The 19,938-nt window shown below is 54.5% G+C and overlaps 5 protein-coding genes and 1 non-coding gene across 6 annotated transcripts; 3 read left to right on the top strand and 3 right to left on the bottom strand.

Annotated features, from left to right (window-relative positions):
- Positions 1–807: 807 nt before the first annotated feature.
- SCP_1402230 (hypothetical protein) lies at positions 808–2,474 on the bottom strand (the record flags this gene model as incomplete). The annotated part of the gene is made up of 2 exons (XM_027763929.1): positions 808–2,400; positions 2,454–2,474. 2 exons carry the CDS (start codon positions 2,472–2,474, stop codon positions 808–810), a joined length of 1,614 nt encoding a protein of 537 aa, XP_027619730.1.
- Positions 2,475–3,217: 743 nt separating this feature from the next.
- SCP_1402220 (P-loop containing nucleoside triphosphate hydrolase protein) lies at positions 3,218–4,248 on the top strand (the record flags this gene model as incomplete). Its single annotated transcript, XM_027763928.1, has 2 exons — positions 3,218–3,475; positions 3,532–4,248. 2 exons carry the CDS (start codon positions 3,218–3,220, stop codon positions 4,246–4,248), a joined length of 975 nt encoding a protein of 324 aa, XP_027619729.1.
- A 5,613-nt stretch (positions 4,249–9,861) lies between these two features.
- Positions 9,862–9,956, bottom strand: SCP_t1402210. The gene is made up of 2 exons: positions 9,919–9,956; positions 9,862–9,897 (listed from the first exon to the last, which is right to left on the bottom strand). It is a non-coding gene; the product is annotated as a tRNA-Arg (tRNA).
- A 2,464-nt stretch (positions 9,957–12,420) lies between these two features.
- Positions 12,421–13,406, top strand: SCP_1402200 (hypothetical protein; the record flags this gene model as incomplete). The annotated part of the gene is made up of 2 exons (XM_027763927.1): positions 12,421–12,478; positions 12,550–13,406. 2 exons carry the CDS (start codon positions 12,421–12,423, stop codon positions 13,404–13,406), a joined length of 915 nt encoding a protein of 304 aa, XP_027619728.1.
- Positions 13,407–15,315: 1,909 nt separating this feature from the next.
- On the top strand, positions 15,316–15,798 carry SCP_1402190 (hypothetical protein; the record flags this gene model as incomplete). Its single annotated transcript, XM_027763926.1, has 1 exon — positions 15,316–15,798. One exon carries the CDS (start codon positions 15,316–15,318, stop codon positions 15,796–15,798), a length of 483 nt encoding a protein of 160 aa, XP_027619727.1.
- A 245-nt stretch (positions 15,799–16,043) lies between these two features.
- On the bottom strand, positions 16,044–16,304 carry SCP_1402180 (hypothetical protein; the record flags this gene model as incomplete). The annotated part of the gene is made up of 1 exon (XM_027763925.1): positions 16,044–16,304. One exon carries the CDS (start codon positions 16,302–16,304, stop codon positions 16,044–16,046), a length of 261 nt encoding a protein of 86 aa, XP_027619726.1.
- Between the last annotated feature and the right edge of the window lie 3,634 nt (positions 16,305–19,938).

The following is a 19,938-nucleotide window of genomic DNA, read 5'->3' as shown; positions in this document are numbered from 1 at the left end:
GTCATGGAAGCGCAGAGATAAATCGATAACCTGTGGTTGCTCGGGTACAGATTCCGGAGCGGCACCCATCTGAGGAGTGGAGATCAGACAAGAAAAGGTCCGTGACCACGTGCGTAAATGCGGATACGAGTTCAATGAAAAACTGACCGTACAGTGGCGAGTCAACCTCAGAATCAATACGAGGAGCGATCAATTGATCCACGAGATAGCGCAGAGCGACGTCCTCTCTTCTCCTGTGAAGCTAGCCCGCTGTCAGCATCGCAACAAGGTAGGTCAAGGTAGGTCGTGGTAGGTTCATGTTAGAATCACACTGCAGTTGCTAGGCCGCAGCACCTCACAGCGATACCAGGAGCTTGAAGAATGCCCTCCTTGATATTTGCGCCGTGACGCTTAGCCACGACAAATTTAGGCGTGTAGTAGGTCTGTACCGCATGAGAACATGGAGGCTACTCTTGAAAATAGGTCCAGCAGAATTTGGTTAGCAGGCCACGGTAGGCTGCGAACGAAATCTTTGTGAGTTGTTAGAACGTCCAGCTCACCAAGTTACATAACTACTAAGAGATGCACTCAGAATGGCCACGAGTGCTTCCAAGAGCTTTCGCCTGTGCCATTTTCGATGCACCAAACATACAGTGTCAATGTTTGGTGCATAGACTATGGCATTTTCACAATGCTCGTAGCATACGACAAGCGCACGACAAGACGCTACTGTGTTCGCAAGACCGGAAAGTAAACGAGTAATAGAGAGGTCACCGGTGTTGTGACAGCCACAAGGCGAAACGCGAAGGCATCGACTCCAGCACGGCCTTAACGATGAGAATGCGCTTCCTGCAGCATATCGCTGAGCAGCTCGGCCTCGTCGATGATGTCCTTCGGCATGCCGCCCTTGACCACCTCACAAAGGATCTCTTTTGCCGTGATAAGGTAGGCCCTCTGTCCAGGAAGTTCTGCCTCGCACAGATTGTGCGCGACGCTGTCTCGAGTCTCCGTAATGTAGGTCTGGCGCGCGGTCGCGCGGCAACGGCCCTCGTCTTCGTCTTCCCCAAAATCCAGGTCCATCATAAGATTCGCGATGTGCTGAGTCGATTTAGACCGCACGATGTATGTCGGGATATGGAAAAGCGCAGCGTTCCGCAGTAGAGCAATGTCTGTCTCGGTAAAGCGGTTGTCGAAGAGCACAATTATGGCGTCGAAGATGTAGAGGCCATAGTCGTTGAAGTACTGCCAGCCGGGTATAGCCAACGTCCCCGCGCCGGGCACGTCGTACCAGACGAATAGCCTCTCGGGATTGGAGTCCTGATACCGCGAGATGACCTTTGTTGTCTCCGTGACTCCGACGGGCGCCGCGTCCTTGTGACTGTTGCTGATCCCTCGGAGAGCATTGATGAGCGACGATTTGCCACTACCTGCAATGCCAGCGACCGCGAAGTGTAGCCTCCCCTCATGGTACTGCAGCCGTTCCTTGTGAATGCGGATCTCCTCCTCCGTCGGCCATATGACAGGACGTATTCCGGCTTTCAAGTTCTTCTCGGCCTCCTGCTGTGCGAGTTGAGCCTCTTCCGCCGCACTCTCAGCCGCTGCAGAGGCTCGTTCTGCGTCTTCTTGAGCAGTCCTTGCCTTCTCCTTGGCTTCCTCCGCTTTCCGCCTCTCCTCCTCCGCTCTCTTGCTGTCTTCTTCGGCTCGCCGTCTTTCCTCCTCCGCCCGCCGTTGAGCCTCTTCTGCACGTCTCCGTTCTTCATCGGCCTGGCGCCTCTGAGCTTCAGCCACCCGGCTTGCCTCCTCTGCACGTTCCTTCTCCTGTTGCGCTCTCTGCTTCTCTTCGTCCGAGCGACGCCTTTCCTCCTCTGCACGCCATTGCTCAGCCTCTGCACGCTGGCGCTCCTCATCTGCACGCCTCCTTTGTTCCTCTGCTTCCCACTTCGCGTGTTCCGCACGTCGCCTCTCCTCCTCGGCGCGTTGCCGCTCCTCTTCGACACGGCGGAGCTCCTCCTCGGCACGTCTTCTGCTCTCTTCCGCCTCCCGTCGTTCATTCTCAATGCGCCTCTGTTCTTCCTCCATGCGCCACCTCTCATGCTCTGCTTGTTGGCGCGCCTCTTCTGCGCGGCGCCGTGCCTCTTCAGCCTGCCATCTTTCGTGTTCAGCCTGTTCGCGCCTGTGCTGCTCCTCGCGAGCGCGTTCCTCAGCCTGCCACCTCTCGTGGGCCTCCTGTTCGCGCCAGCGCTGTTCCTCGCGAGTGCGTTCTTCAGCCTGCCATCTCTCGTGGGCCTCCTGTTCGCGCCTGCGCTGCTCCTCGCGAGCGCGTTCTTCAGCCTGCCATCTCTCGTGGGCCTCCTGTTCGCGCCTGCGCTGCTCCTCGCGAGCGCGTTCTTCAGCCTGCCATCTCTCGTGGCCCTCCTGTTCCTGCATTTGTATGTTAGAATTGGACGTGCGAGTAGAAGAGTTGGGGCACATACAGCACTCTGGGCGTTACCCATGAACTTTCGCGTACGACTATGGGCTGAGGTGACGTGGATCTCTGTAGACGAATATGGTTCAATGCTTTCACGGGGTTTAAGCCACTTACTCGACGCTTTCGTATCGTGGATGCTGCACAGAGGATTCAGAAGAGTGGGGTGCTAGGAGTGAACATAGGACTACCCGCAATCCCCTATGACTTGAATCCCGCTGCAGGCCTGACCTTCCCCCGAAAATGGTCGAAAAGCCTGTACAACTTAATTACGTGCACAACATCCCCGAAATTGTCCCTTTGGCCCGTGGACACCGGCGAAACCCCAGAAAAATGGTTCCTGGTAGCAATTTTCCTGCAGGCCCTCAACTTGGAAGGATTTCCGGGCGAAAACCCAGGGTTTTAATAAATCATGTGACATATGTTTTATGAGACCTACCTTTTGAGTGAGAATTACGGGATAAGGAAATTCGTACGTTGTCGGCATTGTCCGGATTAGGCGCTGAAGTGTTTCCGTTCAACGCGGAGGCCGCTCTCCGCGCCTCCGAAGATGGCGTCGACAACTTCGATATATGTATGTAGTCTAGGATCATTATCCGGGAGCCCACTGAGAAGTCCCCCGTGGGAGTTTTTGAGCTACGTGCCAGACAGCGGAAGGGACGGCTGCGTCATCGGCACTAAACTATAATTCCCAAAACGCGTCGGTGGCAGAGATGTCAGTCGCGTCAACTCTGTATGTATGCTACGTAGCTGTAATCCACGCCGTTCTCTATGTCCATCATACCTGCAGAAGGCTCTTCAGGATGGCTCGAGTTGCCGATCGTTCAGAAGTGCGGAGTTCCCTCGGTTCGCGATTTCCAGCTACGCCATGGCATGGACCTCATCCGCGGCAAGGATCTGTTCCTCGTCATCGCGCCGGGCCAGGGGAAGACGACGGTTATGCATGCTCCGCTACTGGCTGCACAAGCCCAGATGAAGATAGGAATAGCTCTCATGATTGTGCCTACTAAATTGCTAGCATTGCAGCAGGTACTGTCGTGCTGACAAGCACACCGACAGTAGTTTCATTCTGACCTTGAGTATAGGAAACTGTGGCCAATAGCCGCGGAATTCGTGCACTGGCTATCAACGAAGACACTATGAGAGAAGCATACCACAACAATCGCGATCTTCTGGCCGAGCTTGTCAGCGGAGAGGACATTCGTCTCGCCATCATGAGCCCTCAAATGCTCCGGTCAAAACGCGTTCGTAGCCTGCTGTCGCAGCAAGCTGTCAAGAGTCTTGTCTGCTGGTTCTTCGTTGACGAAGCCCACCTCGTCGACGAACAGAGTGGCGAGTGGATCGAGATCTTCAAGTCCATCAAGACTATGCGCGCTATCTTGTCAGCTCGGACAGTTTGGGCAGCGTTCACTGGCATGGCGACTCCATCTCGGACTCTGGTTCTTGCTGAAAATCTGGGCTTCCAACCTGGGCACTATGTCAATGCTCGGTACTCGGTTGACTGCTCCAACATCAAATATATCCCGCGGTTCTTCGAGCATGCTGTCTCTGGCACGGACTTCCTCGACATCAGCTTCCTGATACCCCTGGAGATGGCTTCCCCCACCGATATCACGACAACTCTGATCTTTTGCCAGACTATCGAGCTCGGCTACAAAATCATGTCTTTTCTCGATCGCCTTATCCCTGAAGCAGTACCTTATCGCAACAAGATCATTAAACTCTACAACTCATTGATGCCTGCGACGTACCGACAACACTTCGTACAGGACCGTTTGAGTGGTGCTGAACTGCATATGTAGACACTTGCGAGATGAGCAGATTCAAAGGCGCGCGCGAACGCGTCGGCGAAACTGGACTAGATCGTAGCGGGGGGTAAAGTGATGCTGTGTAACCTCCGTGCATTTCCCGTCGTGCATAGCGAACATCTTGCAGGCCATTGTGCACATGCGCGTGACCTCGTGAAATTTCCGAGTTGTCCTGAGTCCCTGACTCCGATTCCGCTAAGCTCCGTGACCTCGAGTGCATCCCGAACTCACTATCATCCTGAGTATTTACACCAGGAGATTAATCTATACATAAGGCTTATGAGAATCATCCGATGTTAGTGTGGTGACATTCTCACAATGAATAAAATGATACGGATAGCCACTGGCAGGCTGGGATATCTGCGGAAGACTGAAGGATCGGCTGAGTACCTGAGGGCCCATATGTACAGATCCGAATATGTCGCCATCATCCTGGATGTCGTCAGTAGGTGGAACCGTCGCCATGAGAACTTTTTACAGCACGCGAAGCTTGTACACAGGTAAGACGCGCCTGTGGCTGCACGCGACTTGAGCGCTAAAGATTCGTGCGTCGAATTGCCGTCGGCATCGTTCAAAGTCCGGTTTCCCACGGGGGACTTCTCAGCGGGTCATCGGTAATGATCTCAGCCTCTATTACAAAGGAACGACTGTCTTCCTGCAGGTAACTAGAGGCTGTATCTATGAGCCTAATATGTATGTACGAATGTCTTTCTATGTCCCCAATATCGCGGCACTCATGTATTGGCATTGTCCTAGCATCATTTGTTTGTCTGCTTGAGATTCCTTTTAACTCTACCAACGCTTGGTTCGCGCTGACCTCTGAAAACGGCACGCACAACATGGAGAGCCACCTGTTCGCACTGCAGCGCCGAGAAGTGGATGGGGCCCAACTACTGTGGCACTCAATTACTGTGGCGCTCAAATACTGTGGCACTCAACTACTGTGGTGCTCAACTACTGTAGCGCTATGGGTGTCGCCTTATGAAACGCTTATGAGAGCTGTCTACCCCATGACGATCCTTCTCTTTCAGAGCGGTTCGTGGCGTCTACGAGAGATAGATCATCTCGGGAAATTCAAGCTGTGTCATTCATTCCTACTGCTTCGTTTCCCTAAATGACCTGCTTCTATTGCTAGGGTAGCATCTACCGACCTGGAAGTTAGAGCACTAGTCGTTCCTACGGCCCGGTTACGCATCATTTTTGTAGGTCACCTATAGAGCACTTTCTTCGTCTGATTAAGTCCACGAATCGCATATACTGAATTACAGATACCGAGCAGTCGTGACTGTATTGGAGGATGTCTGCATTTTCCAAGAGTGCGTTTGTTAGCGGCTGGTACAGGTTCTCCCTCAATGGGACATGTCCTGATTTCGGGACAGTAATCATCATCGCTCTATAACAGCGGAAGAAGGGAATACCTTATCACCTCAATAGTACCAGCAACTGAAGCGGTCGAAGAGTTCTAGATGCACACCTGCCAAGTAGCCAGCGCTCTTCAGATACGGGCATGCATATATTCGCAAGCTGGTGAGACGGAAGCTGGTTGCAGGAAGTACCTGAGTATGAGGAGCAAGCCCGCCGTGCACCGTTCGAACTGATGTCGAAACGGAAAGGAACATTTAAAGCATCTTAACATATCCCCGGCTCCCCGGCCTCCCGTGTTTTGCCGCACTCACTGGTCGTCTACAAGCAACCCTATGATCTGTGGTAGAAAAGCCGGCATACCGTAACACTAGAATCATGCATAGCGCATCTCATAAGTATCAGTGCTTTCCGGCTGACGGGAGTGTACGTACTCCAAGCGTATGAGCCACATTGTCGAACTGGTCAGAAGGCAACACCGTTACTCGGTTGTTTCAGCTGCAACTGACAGATTACATTCTGGGTATATTGGTCGCAGATCTGCTCAGAATTATCTGACTCATCCGTATCATTTGGCGCACTGGGATCAGCCAGAAAGCAAAATCCCTGGCGATAATCGTACGACGGGGTGGTTATACTGATTCTATCGCTTTCCAGGTACATCATCTTGCCACGCGAATCCTCCGGAGGGTGCTCAACACAGGTCGTGCTGAAACGGGATTATACAATCAGATAGATCTGGTACATTGAAACAAGATCCCCGCAGCCCCACTTTGGTGCAGTCATACACATGTTTATGCTTTGGCCCACCGTCTTTCAGACAGACTCGCCGATGAATGCTCTCGCTCTCCACATGCCTAGTCCATCACCAGAGTAAGTCTCTGAGGTCACTCTGAGACTGCGAGACTCCCCACCATACTTCTTCCGTAGCTCTATCGATCCGCAACTAAAACACTTCTACCACAGCCGAGCAAGAGCTCTTCTAACGGCACTACGAAGGTTTCCAACGTGTTTCGTCTATACTTGGATGCATCAGATTTTCTGTGCGTACTTATTAGTCTCAGCCGAGTTTGCAGCCGAAATTCACGCCACCGCGTGGCTGCTTGTGGAAGAGGATGCATACACTGCATGTAACGAGTATGTGTTTTTTATTCGAGCTCCAGCTAGTCTCAGAAGGCTAAGGTGTCTCTGCGAAGGTTTGCGGTCCCACACACGCGCTCAAGGTAATTTGCCCAATGTCCCGGAAAAGCCGAGCGAAGTTGTCATGACGCTTCGCCATCAGTACTGAGAGAGAAGCTTTTAGCCTAAGCGAAATTGGATGAATTTGAATGAAAATTTGGGGCCCATGGGAGTACACTCTAACGAGCACGTCCGAGTCGGCGCACAGCGGGACGCGCATGCATAAAAGGCCGAGTTGTTCAGCAATTCTTTCCCCACTTGTGTTAAGCATCGCTCTACAGTCATGCGCTCGTACACTTTTCTCGCTCTTGCTGCCTTCGTCGCGTTTGCTAGGGCTACGACTGGGAGTCTTTCCCGCCGGCAGGCTCAGTGCCCTGCGGCCTACACTGGATAGTGCGTAATGTCTCTGATTGGTGTATCACATCGGTTTATTGTATGCGTCATAGTACGTGCGACGGCCAGGACATCATTTACTGTAAAGATGGGCAGGTAGACAATGGTGTCTCCGGAACCGCGTGCGACGTATGTCTGAACTTATCCATGAGCTGTATTCTTCTCTAATCTCCATTTTACCAGCTTGGTTACGTTTGCTCTGCGAACGGCGATGAATACGCATGCTCTTTCCCTTTGCCTTAAAAAGCGGTCACTGGTGAGTGCTTGTCAGAGTGTGTTCGCGTGAGATCATACTTGCTGATTTTTCGTTCAGTCTTAGAGCCGGTCAGCTTGCTTCTGACAGCTCAGCGTGTGGTGCGGTGGTAACTTTGCACTCGAGCGTAGTCGCATGACTCAATTGTTAGTGTGTTATTGGTGTCAATGGTATTAGTTGAGGGTTTGCTGGAGATATTCGTCGTGCAGGAAAGTTCGTGCAATTTTTGGATTTGAGAGTGTTTGAAGTGTTCGGCGGCACTTGTATTCATTGGTCTTCTGTTGTTTCTTGGTGATACCAACGGTTCATGTTGTTTGCGTGCGCGACGCGTGCGCGGAGCGAGTGGCATGTGATCGCGAAGTTTGTGACGTCACGCGTTTACTTGTAACACGCCAAGCTCGGAATTTGGAGAAGCAGAAGTGCGGCGTTGCAGTGACCGCGGGCTGTCGCCAGCTGGTCGCAGAAAAACGCGATAGGTATGACTCGAAAGACATTATGTAGTAAGGAGTGCAGGTGCCCCCCTCGCGTACATAAAGTATTAATTAATAGGCAAGCAGAAACTTTACAATGAGAAAATGAAATCATAGATCACAGTCGCTCCCTTCATAGCCTTAGCTTTGTGGAAAATCTGAGATGTGCTTCAAGGCAGCTTCGAGAGGACAAAGATGGCAAAATGCAGTAGCAAGATAGCAACAAGCTAAATTTAAAGGCATTCACGGAAGTGTAGATGATCCAAGTTGATTCGGCGAATTATTTAACCATAATTCGTCCCATCAACTTTGACCATCTGTTTTCTTGAGCTGCTAAGGTTGACACGAGACCCTGATACGTGTAGGGAGGGAAGGTGAAGGTGATTCCCACGCTCGTGTTCTTGTATCTTTGTTCTATCGTTTGCTTCTCGTGTCATCACCGACTGCGCTCCACCTGAAACGATGGTGACTTGAGTAAAGTACGAACGACGACAAGAAGCAGGGCGGATACGTCAGTGCCATCAGCGGAAAATGCCTTTGATGTCTCGGGGCGCCTTTGTTGAGGATATTTACGCGCAAAAGCTTGCTTGCGCGCGCTCATCGTTCCGTCGTTCATTAATTTCGGTGAGGGGAGTCCGCATTGTTGGAGGCTAAGAGCTGGCGCCTCCAATTCGGGCATAGCGAAAGCCAATAGGATAGACTACTGCATCGTTAAGAAAAACAATTGCAACAGAGAAAAGTATGGCAAAACCCCAAGCCCGTTCGCCCATCCGCGGACGTTTGGAGTGTTTGGGCAACGATATTTCAAAGCGATTTCCGCGGGCCAATTAAGTTGAACAAGACTGTGTTGGTCGCTCGAGGCTGTCGCGCTCCTACGGCTCCAATAGTGTTCTGTTGGTCCGGCGCATACATGGAGGTCGACGTACGCATCGACGCGGGAATGGGCCACACAAGGCAAGAATCCAGAACACAACTGAGTGCACCGCCCAGCGTCCACTCAGCGGCGAAACACGAACGACGAATACATTGCACCGCGCCGCGAGCGACCAATCGGGGGCCAGGGTTCCCTATCTCATTGTCCTGAAGCACTAACACGTCAGATCACTGCCTACCAGGCCAGTGCCAGAGATCAAGCCATCTCCTGGAAGAGTGATGCATGACTGATAGCCGCCGGGGTGGGAGAGGAGACGCAATTTCAAGCTGAGTGCCGCGGAAGGTTTGCCCCCGGGTCGTTCCTCGCTGGCTAGACCGAATACCTTGAGCGAAGTCGAATAGCGCGGTGGCCGACTAATGAAATTTTGGTGTCGTTGGTAAACGCGGAGCGGTGGTAAGTAGCTATTCCTCATTGCATCACTTAAGCTCTACGCAATTGACGCTTACAGTCTGGAACGGTCCAATGATTGACGCTTTCACAGAGCCTCGCTATATCCACCGAGGAGTGGGGGACACAATACAGAGAGAAAATCACAAGGGCACTCTCTTCCCGCGGCACTGGCAGTGGCCGCGAACGGCCCTGCTGCGACGCGGGGGTACAGGTTGACCGAGGGTGACGCAACGCAGAAGAGTCTGATAGCGATAGTAACACCTCTCTCTTCCCGCGGCGATGGTTCTGAATCACAGCATTAATACAATGTGGAAGGAAAAAGAATTCGGCGTACTGTCGCCTCCGCTGAGGTTCGAAACACCGGAGGGTGTGAAAGGCAGGTATTCCCGCTAGAAAGATTTTTTGTTTCCCGTCGTGGTGCAGGAAAATATCCCAGCACCTTTCTCTTCCCGCGGAGCTGGCTGCGGACCCATGTCAATACGATGTGGAAGTAAGGAGAAAACTGACATCCTTCGTAACACTGGAGTCTGAAGTGGATATTTTCAACAGAAAATAAATCTCAGCAATGCAGAAGGGTCCTCCTACTGATCGGTTGGGACCTGAAGCTGCAACAAATCGCTCGCATTAACGCATCGAGGATTTCGAACCCCCAACCTTCACAGCAGTAGCTCTTGCTATTGGGATAGGATTCTGACGCTCTATCCAATTGAGCTAGATGGGCTATGGGATAGCCCGTAGAGAACGCTACGTTGTAGACGGCCGAAATCACCGGCGTCTGGAACGCTCGGAAATAGCTCCGAAGACATTGAGCCTCCTAGAAAGAGGAGCTGGTGCTGATAACTGGCCCATACAGGCTAGCTCGTGCAGAACACTAAGCGGGGTCGGACTCCCGCAGGCCCTAACGAGGTAGTTTGGAGGAAACGGCACCCAGTCAAGTGGATCAAGATGAGAAAAAAGGGGGGATGTATGGAGAGCCGACTACACCCGCCTCTGGAGGCGTCACAGTGCTGCGCGTGTGGTAGTCTTGAGCCACCAACCACCACCGGCGCCGCGCTCGGTAGCGTGCGATCGAACTGTAATGAAGGTTAGCCTATGGCATACAGCCGTAGGGCGCTGGCAGGAATGTGGCGCGATTTACGCCTACGTCATGCGGTGACACGCACGCGTTGAGCCAACCGCCCACCACGGGTGGCACACGCAGGCACGATAGCTCGCGATAGCACGCCGGCGGCCTATGCACCGCACGTTGAAACTTTGCTCACGCGGAGCACGCGTGATGGCGATGACGAGCAGCTTTGTTCTCTGGACGTGTTGTGGTACAACACGTTGCGTGGCACGGGCAGCCGGTGTTGAGCCATAATAGGCGCCCTATCGAGCTGCCATCAACGAAAATCAAACACGACTACCCGCGCTCACATTGCGAGGGTGGAACGTGGAACATGGAGAAATTTATGCCTGTATCAGTCGGGGGCGTCGGGCGACTGGTATCGGCGTTGCTTGCGAAGGCGGAAACCACGCAGTGCAGCTTGCGGACAAGACGGCGCAGATGGACAAAGAGGAGATAGAGTTGCCACACGAGGTGGTCACGCTGCCCAGAGATTGTTGTCAGTGGCGTTTGAAAGTCGAGCGCAAATGAAACACCCCGATGGCGCAGCACTGTGGGACCGCTGCGGCGGAATTCACCGGGGCCATCAGCACGCGCAGGCCAAGAATGAACGTACGATTCTAAGGTCGGGGATTTGTGGCGCACCTACAGTACAATGGACGCGTAAAGGGAATCATTGACCTTGTGCAGCCACTCACTCTGCCGCAGCGTTACCGCACGGAACAATGATAACAAAGTCACGCGGAGAAATCTTGATACTCGAGACGTCAACGACAAAGGTGGCGGGCCCATCGGTGGCTGCAGCGGCGGCAATCCCGTTGCCGCGAGTGAGGACGCGGGAAGGGGTACTGCGCCGAATAGCTACTACGACGTTGGCGAGATGGGGCAGCAGTCACCGAAGAGCATCCTTCGCTGTCCCGATCGCTCTGATCACGATCACTGCGCTGGCAAGGCGAATGCCGGAGGTAGCTTAAAGGCCATCTCTGGACACTGCGGATGCCGGGCGCGCATGGCACGGGGCGTATGCAGAGAAGTCGAAGCGGGAGAAGTCGAGATACTAAGATAGTGAGAACGCCCGGGTATCGTACTCTGGACTTGTATGGATGTATTGGCCAGTGTGGTGGACCGGGGCGGGGTGGCCGTGTAGAGTGCGAGTCATTCCTGAATTTCTAATTGCTGCGGGTGGTTCAGACTAGTCCTATTCTTCGACCCTTGTCGCTCTTCAGCAGGCTAGACTAGATCCCTTTTTGCGGTAGCAACTTTCCAGCGGGGACAGGATAATGCAGGCACTGGCGCGCGAGGACTGCATTGCGTGACGTGACGCGCCATCGAACTCGTGTCTCCTGAACTCTATGCCATGAGATGGCAAGAACAGCTTGGAAATACGTGTACTGATGAGCCACCGGGACCGGCGCGTGCGGTGGCAATTTCCGCTGGGCACACTGCAAGAACAAGACACCCTTGGCATTGATTCATGCAGATCTCCGTCGCGATGGACATTCACACGATACAAAGTGCCAGAAAGCAACTTGAGACATAATGCGCGTCGCTGCTGCGCGAACGAATCAAGATCTGAGAACAATGGTGGTGGAATCACTGCGATCTGGAAGAATGAGTGCTGTGAGGTGTCGCGGCCCTGGCTTGGAAAGAGGAACTGCCTCGCGAAAACGAGGGGAAAACGGATCAAGAGGCGGAGGATAGACGGAAGAGGGCCCAGCAATTCGAGCCCCAGCTGCTGCAAGAGGTGATGGGCGGCGCGGCAGCCACCGGCGTGACCGCGGCTGTGAAGATCCAAGTTCGTAACCGTGACATCGGCGTCTACGGTTCCCTTGCCACCTTTCCTCTCTTGTGAGCGCCCCTTCCTCTCCAGAACTTCTGCACCTGAATTGAATTCCTTTCTGCGGTCTACACACGCTTCTAGCCCGGAGTGCCACGCGTGGGATACTAGGATCTGTGGCTCGCTGGTGCTGGCGGTGCTTGGAGATACTCCGCGGTCGAGTCATGTCTTGGTGACCGGTAGCTAGTTCCTGTCGATTCTGGTTCAATCACGGTATCCAGCGTCTACCTTGCTGTGCGCAACATGACATATGTCGCACCCGACAAAGGCTTCATCAAATATATGGCCCCTCCTTTCGAAGGTCTGAAGCTTATTCTCCTCCGGCTTAAATAGCCCCTTCTCCCGTCTCTCATCCTCCCTTCACCCACACAGCTACCAACTATTTTCCTCCACAAATCCTACTCACAATGCCTTCCACATCCAAACACGTTCGCTTCAGGGAACCTTGCGAGGAGGACCAGTCCCCGCTCCCGCCCATGATGGCCTCCTCGCCGTCGTCGTCGCGCTCCTCGATGGACTCCCCGACCCTTCGCACCCCGCCGGACTACGTGACGCCAGTCTCCCTGCCATACATTCCCCGACACGCTCATCCTTTCCCCTCACAAACAAATCTGTGGGGCTCGCCGTTCGCGCAGGCTCGGGCGGCGCCGCTCCCATACTCCCCGTACCTTCACCCCCTCCTCACCAGCGCGCATCCGCAGTACCCATGTTCCCTCGAATGGGACCTCAGACAGTCGCCCGACCACGCGCGTTTCCGCGCCCCCAATGGGCAGTACCTGCATCTCACCGACGAGCAGCTCGCCGCGTCCGCGACGTTCCCGCCGCGCAGCTCCCTCCTCATCGTGTGTGAGTACCTCGCGTGGTCCATCGACGTCTCCATTGTCCCCCAGGCGGCGTGGTCCCCGCCGCCGCGCGTGCGAGGCGCCCGCCCGCCTGACCCGTACGTCACCGTCGGCGACGTGCTCTACTGCCTCTACCGCAACCTGCGCAACTCGGTGCGCAGTGGCGAGCTGCGATGGGCGGAGGAATCTGGGACGTACGTGCGTGTAGAGGGCGCGTTCAAGGCGAGGGCGACGACGGTGGACGACGCGCGGAAGGGAATTAGACGGGTGGACTGCCTGATGGAGATGAGCCGCTTCGCAGGGCTCTCGCTCGTCGCGTACCACCCTCAGATGGAGGGCGACAGTCGGAAGGAGGTCGGCCAGGTCTGGTCGTTGTTTGTGCGATAGTCGGCTCGGCCCGACGCCACCGTCGCCCGCCGCCGCCCTCGCCACTTGGCTCTTCCGGTCGACGCGTCTGCCGCGCTCCACAATGTGTCCGCAATGTCTTTGTCCCCTCATACCACAGCACTTCCCGCACACCCTCTCTCCCCCAACACCCCCAGTCCACGTGACTCTAATAATCAGTTATCGTTATTTGGCACAAGACCCTTCCCCAACATGGACGCTGATCCCGGACTCTTTACGATTGCTCTGTACTCCCCCGCTTTCTCGCTCGCCTTCGTGTTCTAATTCTGGTTACTTATGGCTATTTCCTCCTTCGGCTCTCCGCGACGACTTCACGACCATAGACTGTTGTACCATACCCGCTCCTCCGTACCAATCCTCGTATTCTCTCGATCTCGATATCCCGCCTTTACAGATATAGCCCGTGCGTTTCCATTGCCTCCACGCGAGAGTGGTGGGCAGTGGCTAGCGTGCGTAGTTGGTATAAGTTATTCTGGCTCCCGTAGCATACCGTCGCTCTCGTCGCATACGCAATCCCCCGTGTTCTGTCTGTAGTGTTCCATAGACTGTACAGTGTACTGTACTCACAACAAATGAATGATCAAGTGTACTCGGAATTGTTGAACGAGTGTGATCCAGTTAGCATCATTTGTGGCTCGTGACACAGCGGGCGGGCGAGAGTGCCTTCCTGCGCGAGTCAGATTGAGGAGTTCCTTGTCGGAGTTCTCGTCGCACTACCGCCACAGCGACTAAGTGATTTGCATATTCCGGACCTTCAAGCCCCCGCGGTGTCTAACTCAAGTACGCTAACCGTAATCGGGTCTGAATGCTGCCGTCTACACTCGGGTGGCACAGGACCCCCGACAATTGGGGAAGGTCCCTGAGCCAGTTACGGACAAATTTTGAACTTTCGAGAGCCTCATGCCTGGTATTCACGGACAAATCAGGGGGGTTGACCGCCGGATAGCCTGAGCCATTTCGCGGACATCGGGGAGGCAGCGGCCTGATTCGAGGCCGGACAAACGCTTGTGGAAGGCCGGCGAGGGAGAGCGCGCAGGGCCGAGGAGGAGGCGGCATAGCCGCCGGCTCAGAAGCGCCCAAAATTACCTTTTTAGGGTTAAAACCTGAAGAGAAACGTGGACCGCGGAGGCAAAAAATGTGGTGAGGCGGACATTTTGGGCCCGAAACGGCCTTTTCCCAACGGACATTTTTGCCCTCTCCAGATCAGGCCTATTCACCAATTGTCGGGGGTCCTGGTGGCACGCCTACTCGGCATGCAGAGAGTGTACAGACGATGACCTCCGTCGGCTCGCGACCAAGCGTTCGCCGCGTCGTCAAACAAATCAGGTAGACTACCGGATGTGGTAGGTGTCGTGGAAAATGCCGGATCTGGAGATCGATTATCGGATTCGATCACGCCACCGCGCAACGCCTCGCACGGTGGCGCGGGCACAGGCTGCTGCAGGGTTTGTCCCCGCCCACATCGTTCTGTTGTTCAAACTTCAAACCCATTCCATCTGCGTCGTCTCCCTCCTCGTGTTTTGGGCCTGCTGACGGTGGGTGCGCAGCATGTTCCGCCGTGCTCGTTGTTTTCTCAGATGCCTGGCCGATAGGCTTATCGGAGCTGATCTATCATCGCAGACGATCTTTTGAGCGGCGGAGATATTAAGGGCTCACGAACGAGTCTGACGGTGAGTGTTTCGCATGATCGTGCGCGAGTGTTGTCGCGCGAGGGTGGAGCGTTTGCTACGTGTGCGCGGCTGTGCCGCGGTGACTTGTCAAGTTTGTGGGTTTCTGACGCGGCATCGATTCGCTGCAGGATCTTACAGATAACCCGTGTGTACGGGCCTGATACACGTCATGGTGGCCAAGCTGTGTTGGGGGGATGACGATCAGACGATGAAGCTCGTGTATGGAGCCCGCCATTCTGTTCGCGCCGTCTCAGCTAATCTTGGTCGCCTGGCAGGCAGCGGGCACACGGTCTTGTTCTGCCGCCGATCTTCCTCGACCAAAACGGCCGCTTCTGTCAGGGACATACTCTCTTGTGGTTCTCCGGCATGTCATGCCGATACCCCCCATCCTGAGTTACCGTCGGAAGAGCTTCCTTTCGCCTAACTATCAGGAACGCGATGAGGTTCGCTGGATGGCTATCGTTATCGTTGTGGCCGGCTTCCCGAGGAAGAGGAGGTGTGCAGCGCCGCCACGGATCTTCGACCCAGCCCTTTGGATACCGAGCCCTTGCGGTGCCAGCTCTGGAGAACCGGAAGGTCGGAATGTTGCCCTCTGCCCTCGAGCGGAACAGTGCCCCGCGCACATTATTGTGGGCGTAGACGCCGTATTCTCCGACTCCACTGATGTCTGCGGCGCACCGTCGTTGTGCGGTGCTCAGCTCTGAGGAATGGAGCCCTCGTCGCGTACGTCAATCTCGCCGTTATCGAGAGGCTGCTTTCTCACTTGTATTGGTGTACAGCTTCGTGTTCTGCACCTATAGTTCCCCCTGGACGGACGGCTTCGGCCAACATCGGAGAGGGTGGCGATACCACTGAATTGGGCCGGTGTCGGCACTGTGTGGATTCTGCCTCGCGGCCTTAGCACATCGCGCAGCATTGCTACTTCGGATGCGGCTATCCCGAGCCTTGTCTAGGTTTGGTTCGGAAGAGAATGCCGTCGCGTGTGATCCCAGTCATGGCGGTACTCGATAGCACGGGAATATGTGCGAGGCCGTGCGACATGGAGATCAATTGTACGATTGCGCTGCGCTGTGTGCGGACGTCCTGTCGAGTGCAGCGCAAACCCATTTATGAAAGCTTTCTCAGGGCACCGCTGCCGAAAGCCGCCCGCCTCGTCGGGTTTGAGGGCGGAAATGGGCGTCTGGTCGCTATCGCGGCGGCCGCCAGGCATGGCAGTGCCTGAATAGACTTATACGCTGCACCGTGCGCGGTCGTTCGTTCGAACGCGATGCAAGGCCTTCGATGGAATTTTTGACGGTCGTGCTACGAAGAGTGGCCTGCCTCATCGAGGTGCGGGAGTACCATGCGATTCGTTAGGTTTTGGCGCCGGAGGGCGTGCTCGGGTGCGGTACCACCGGCGGCAAGCCATAGCGGCACTTAATGGACTGCTGCACCTCAGCGCGCGCGGTCGTCCTGTCAAGCACAGCGCAAGACCGTTTATGGCATGAAGGCAGCCCACTCCGTCGGGTTCTGCGGCAGGAAACCGTGTTTTGTGCCGTCGCACAGACCGTCAGCTTGGCGATATTCAATAGAGCTACTGCGTTTTACCGCATGTCCCATCCTGCCGACCATCGCCCGACGGCTGTTCTGATGCTTTCCTTGAGAGCACTGCTGCCGCCCACCTCGTCCGATTTGGGGGGCGGAAATGGGTGTTTTCCCACCGATCATCGGTCGTGGGCGGTGTCCCTGGACCACTGTGCTGAATCGTTTGCCCGTTACCCTGTTCTGCAAGGCGCAAGGCGTTCTATTTTTTTTGAGAGCGCTGCTACCGAGGGCGGCCCCTTTCATCTGGTTCCGGTGTGGGAAACGTGTTTTGTGCCGTCGCAAACGCTGCCAACGTGGCGGTACCCTGTTACACATTACTGCCCGTACCATCCTGTCAAATGCGCACGATTTTCTATGGATGCTTCCACGGGGAGCTGCTACCGAGAGCTGTTGGGGTTTTTTTGGGGGGGGCAAGAGACCGCCCATTGTCTTACCGATTACCTACTGTGGACGGTATCCTTGGACTGCCATGTGTACGTACCACCCTGCTCAGGATGACGCAAGAATCTCTATGGTAATTCTTTCCTAGGGGCGCTGCTGCGGGCAGGAAAGAGTGTGCTGTCTTGTCGGCGGCCAACCATGACGGTACTCAATTGAGTATTTTCATGCAACTATCTCCGATGTCCTGTCAAGCACGATGCAAGACCTTCTGTGAACTTTACCTCAGGACTCTGCTACTCACGGAGGACCGCCGCAGCGCGGGTGTCTGTCGAAACTTAAACCTAATGCAAGATGTCATCATATCGGCGTGAGTTGATTTTCCGCGGTGGGCGCTGTGGGCCACGATTGTCGAGGGTCAGTTGATACCGTCACTGAATTGAGCGGCTATATCTCATTGAGTTTGCTCGCGTAGATCTGTGTTTTAGCACTCCAAGACGATGTTGAAGTAGCGCGCGGCGCGTCGCGTCAGCTGGACGCGTATCATCCATCCTCAAGGCCTGACGTTCGGCCACGTTCGGGGTGGCCTGCGATACGGGATCCGCGACGCCTGAATTAGTCTGGCGCTGGCGGCGGGACTAGTGCAAGCACTACGTGGATGCTCCGCGGTGACGTTGGCATGTCATCACTGGCGCCGTCGAACGCAACTGGAGCCGTACCGCGTTTGGGTCTGCACTCTGACCAACAATGGCTTAATGGGCAGTGCTTGTGTCGGAACTGGGTGTTGTTCGGCACGCGAGTTGTTCTGTCAAGTACAGCGCGACCAAGGTTTCTGGGTCCTGGATCCCAAGGCATCGTCACCAAAGTCATTGGCTCATGTCGCGTCCGCGTCCTACGCGTTGGCGGTGCTGCCAGCTGCGGCGCATCCGAGTTTTTGGATTCCTGTTTCTCGCTGCGTTGCAACTGAAATTTCTATCGCGCGCCATAACCATGACGTTGCGCTTGACACATCCCACAGCACCTGTCCGCTGCATATAGATCCTGTTCGTCGATCTTGCCGCACATCTGGCAGGGTTCCCGCAATCAAGTCCGTTGGCCTGTGCCCTTTCCAGTTTTTGTGCGACGAACCACCTTGGGATTCTATTGGAATCGGACGGGGCAGTTCAGGACGGTCCTGGCGTTACCTGTCTACCAGCCGTTCTGTCAGGTGTCAAGTGCAGCGCAACGACATCTTGACTGTAAATGGGCCATTCGATCGGTCAGTCTTGTTGCTCAGGTTCTGGAACGCGTATGCTTGGTATTACGTCCCGTCGGACGAACGTTTTCCTGGACGCCCAACTCGCTATTAAATTCTGGATGCCGTATCGGCAGGGAAATTGGCCTCGGTGCGAAGCCCCAACTTCTAGCGTGATACCGCAATTACGGTGCCCTGCTGCCAAATGCATGTATGGTTCTAGGTCCTGTCTAATAAGGTGGCCTGGTGGCTGTACGCTTCTATCCGCCGGCCACGTTTTTGTCTTCAGATATCGCAACGTCAGGTTCGCTGGCTGTTTGTGGGGGTGGCTGCGACCAGGCGAGACCTTCCGGGGCGTCCCTGGTGCATGGGGAATTTCATGCGGATGGATCATGATACGGGTGCAAACTCCTGCAATCTGTTTGGCCTGCTTAATGTTCCGAAGAGCGGTGTCGACATGTATGCTCGCGATTACTACACGTGTCTTGCAATTGGATTCTGTGGCTCGTCCGACTGTAGCGACGCTTTGCTAATCAGCGCTGCCCGCTCCGCCGCCCATTGGCTCTATCAAATACGGGATGCGACAATAACTATACGGTTTGCCACCGCATCTTTGAGTCCAGCCGCGGTGACCGTTTCACGGTGCGCACTTGGTAAAAGCGACTCTACGAATCGCCGGGAGAACAATCTTGCTAGGTTTGGCACTCCGAGGGCAAGAATTGGTTGCTGCTTCGCCGGTGTTCCTGTCCCAATCTCTCCGAGACAATTTAGAGCTATCCACTTTCGGTTACTTCTAGCGCTACCGGAATAAAAGATTTAATCTTCGATGAATTTATGCAGTATGCTGCGTAGCTGGCCGTCCTGCTCGGAGTTGCCAAGACTGTAAGTACATATGTACATTCGCTGATAGGCTAGAATGATATCTACGCATACGCACGATATCCAAGCTTCTGTCTTCCGTATTTTCCGTACGTCATCAAAATAAAAGTCCAAAGAACAAGGAAAGCGATGCACAACGTGCCCGCAGGCATTGTCACTTGGAATATCTGAGGACCACACATATGATCGTGCACATTACCTCGGGCAGTGCGGAACGATCGAGGGTCAACACGGAGAGCATCGTGCCGTGAACTAGGACCCCCGACAATTGGGGAGGATCCCTGAGCCGATTTCGGACAAATTTTGGACATTTGGGAGCGCCATCCCTGATTTTTCACGGACAAATCAAGGGGTCAACCCATGGATAGCCTGAGGTTTTTCACGGACAAATGTACCGGACATCATGGATGCCTGATCCCCCTCCGGACAAGTTCAACTCCGGCCGGAGGCCGGCATCGGGACGGAAGGGGGCTTGGACAGGCTCAGGCTTACCATCTTCAAAGGGCCATGTCTAGATGCTGTCTAGTCGGCCTCGGAAACAGACATGCTGCTTCCAAGTTCATAGTTGACAACCTTGCATAAGTGTCTTCCTGATGACAACTCACTAAGGACAGTAGAAAGTGATTTGCAATGTCACTCTCATAGTAGTCTTGAATTCTATCTCAAGTAATAGACACTTCAAGCATGGCTGTAAAAGTTAGTTATACTATCACTTGATACCAGATTTCTCCTGATCCGTCCTCAACAACATGCAACCTGCCAACAGGAA

The sequence above is a fragment of the Sparassis crispa genome (assembly GCF_003851025.1).
Source record: "Sparassis crispa DNA, contig_000013F, whole genome shotgun sequence".
NCBI classification, from domain to species: domain Eukaryota; kingdom Fungi; phylum Basidiomycota; class Agaricomycetes; order Polyporales; family Sparassidaceae; genus Sparassis; species Sparassis crispa.
This window is presented reverse-complemented; position numbering and strand designations above follow the sequence as displayed.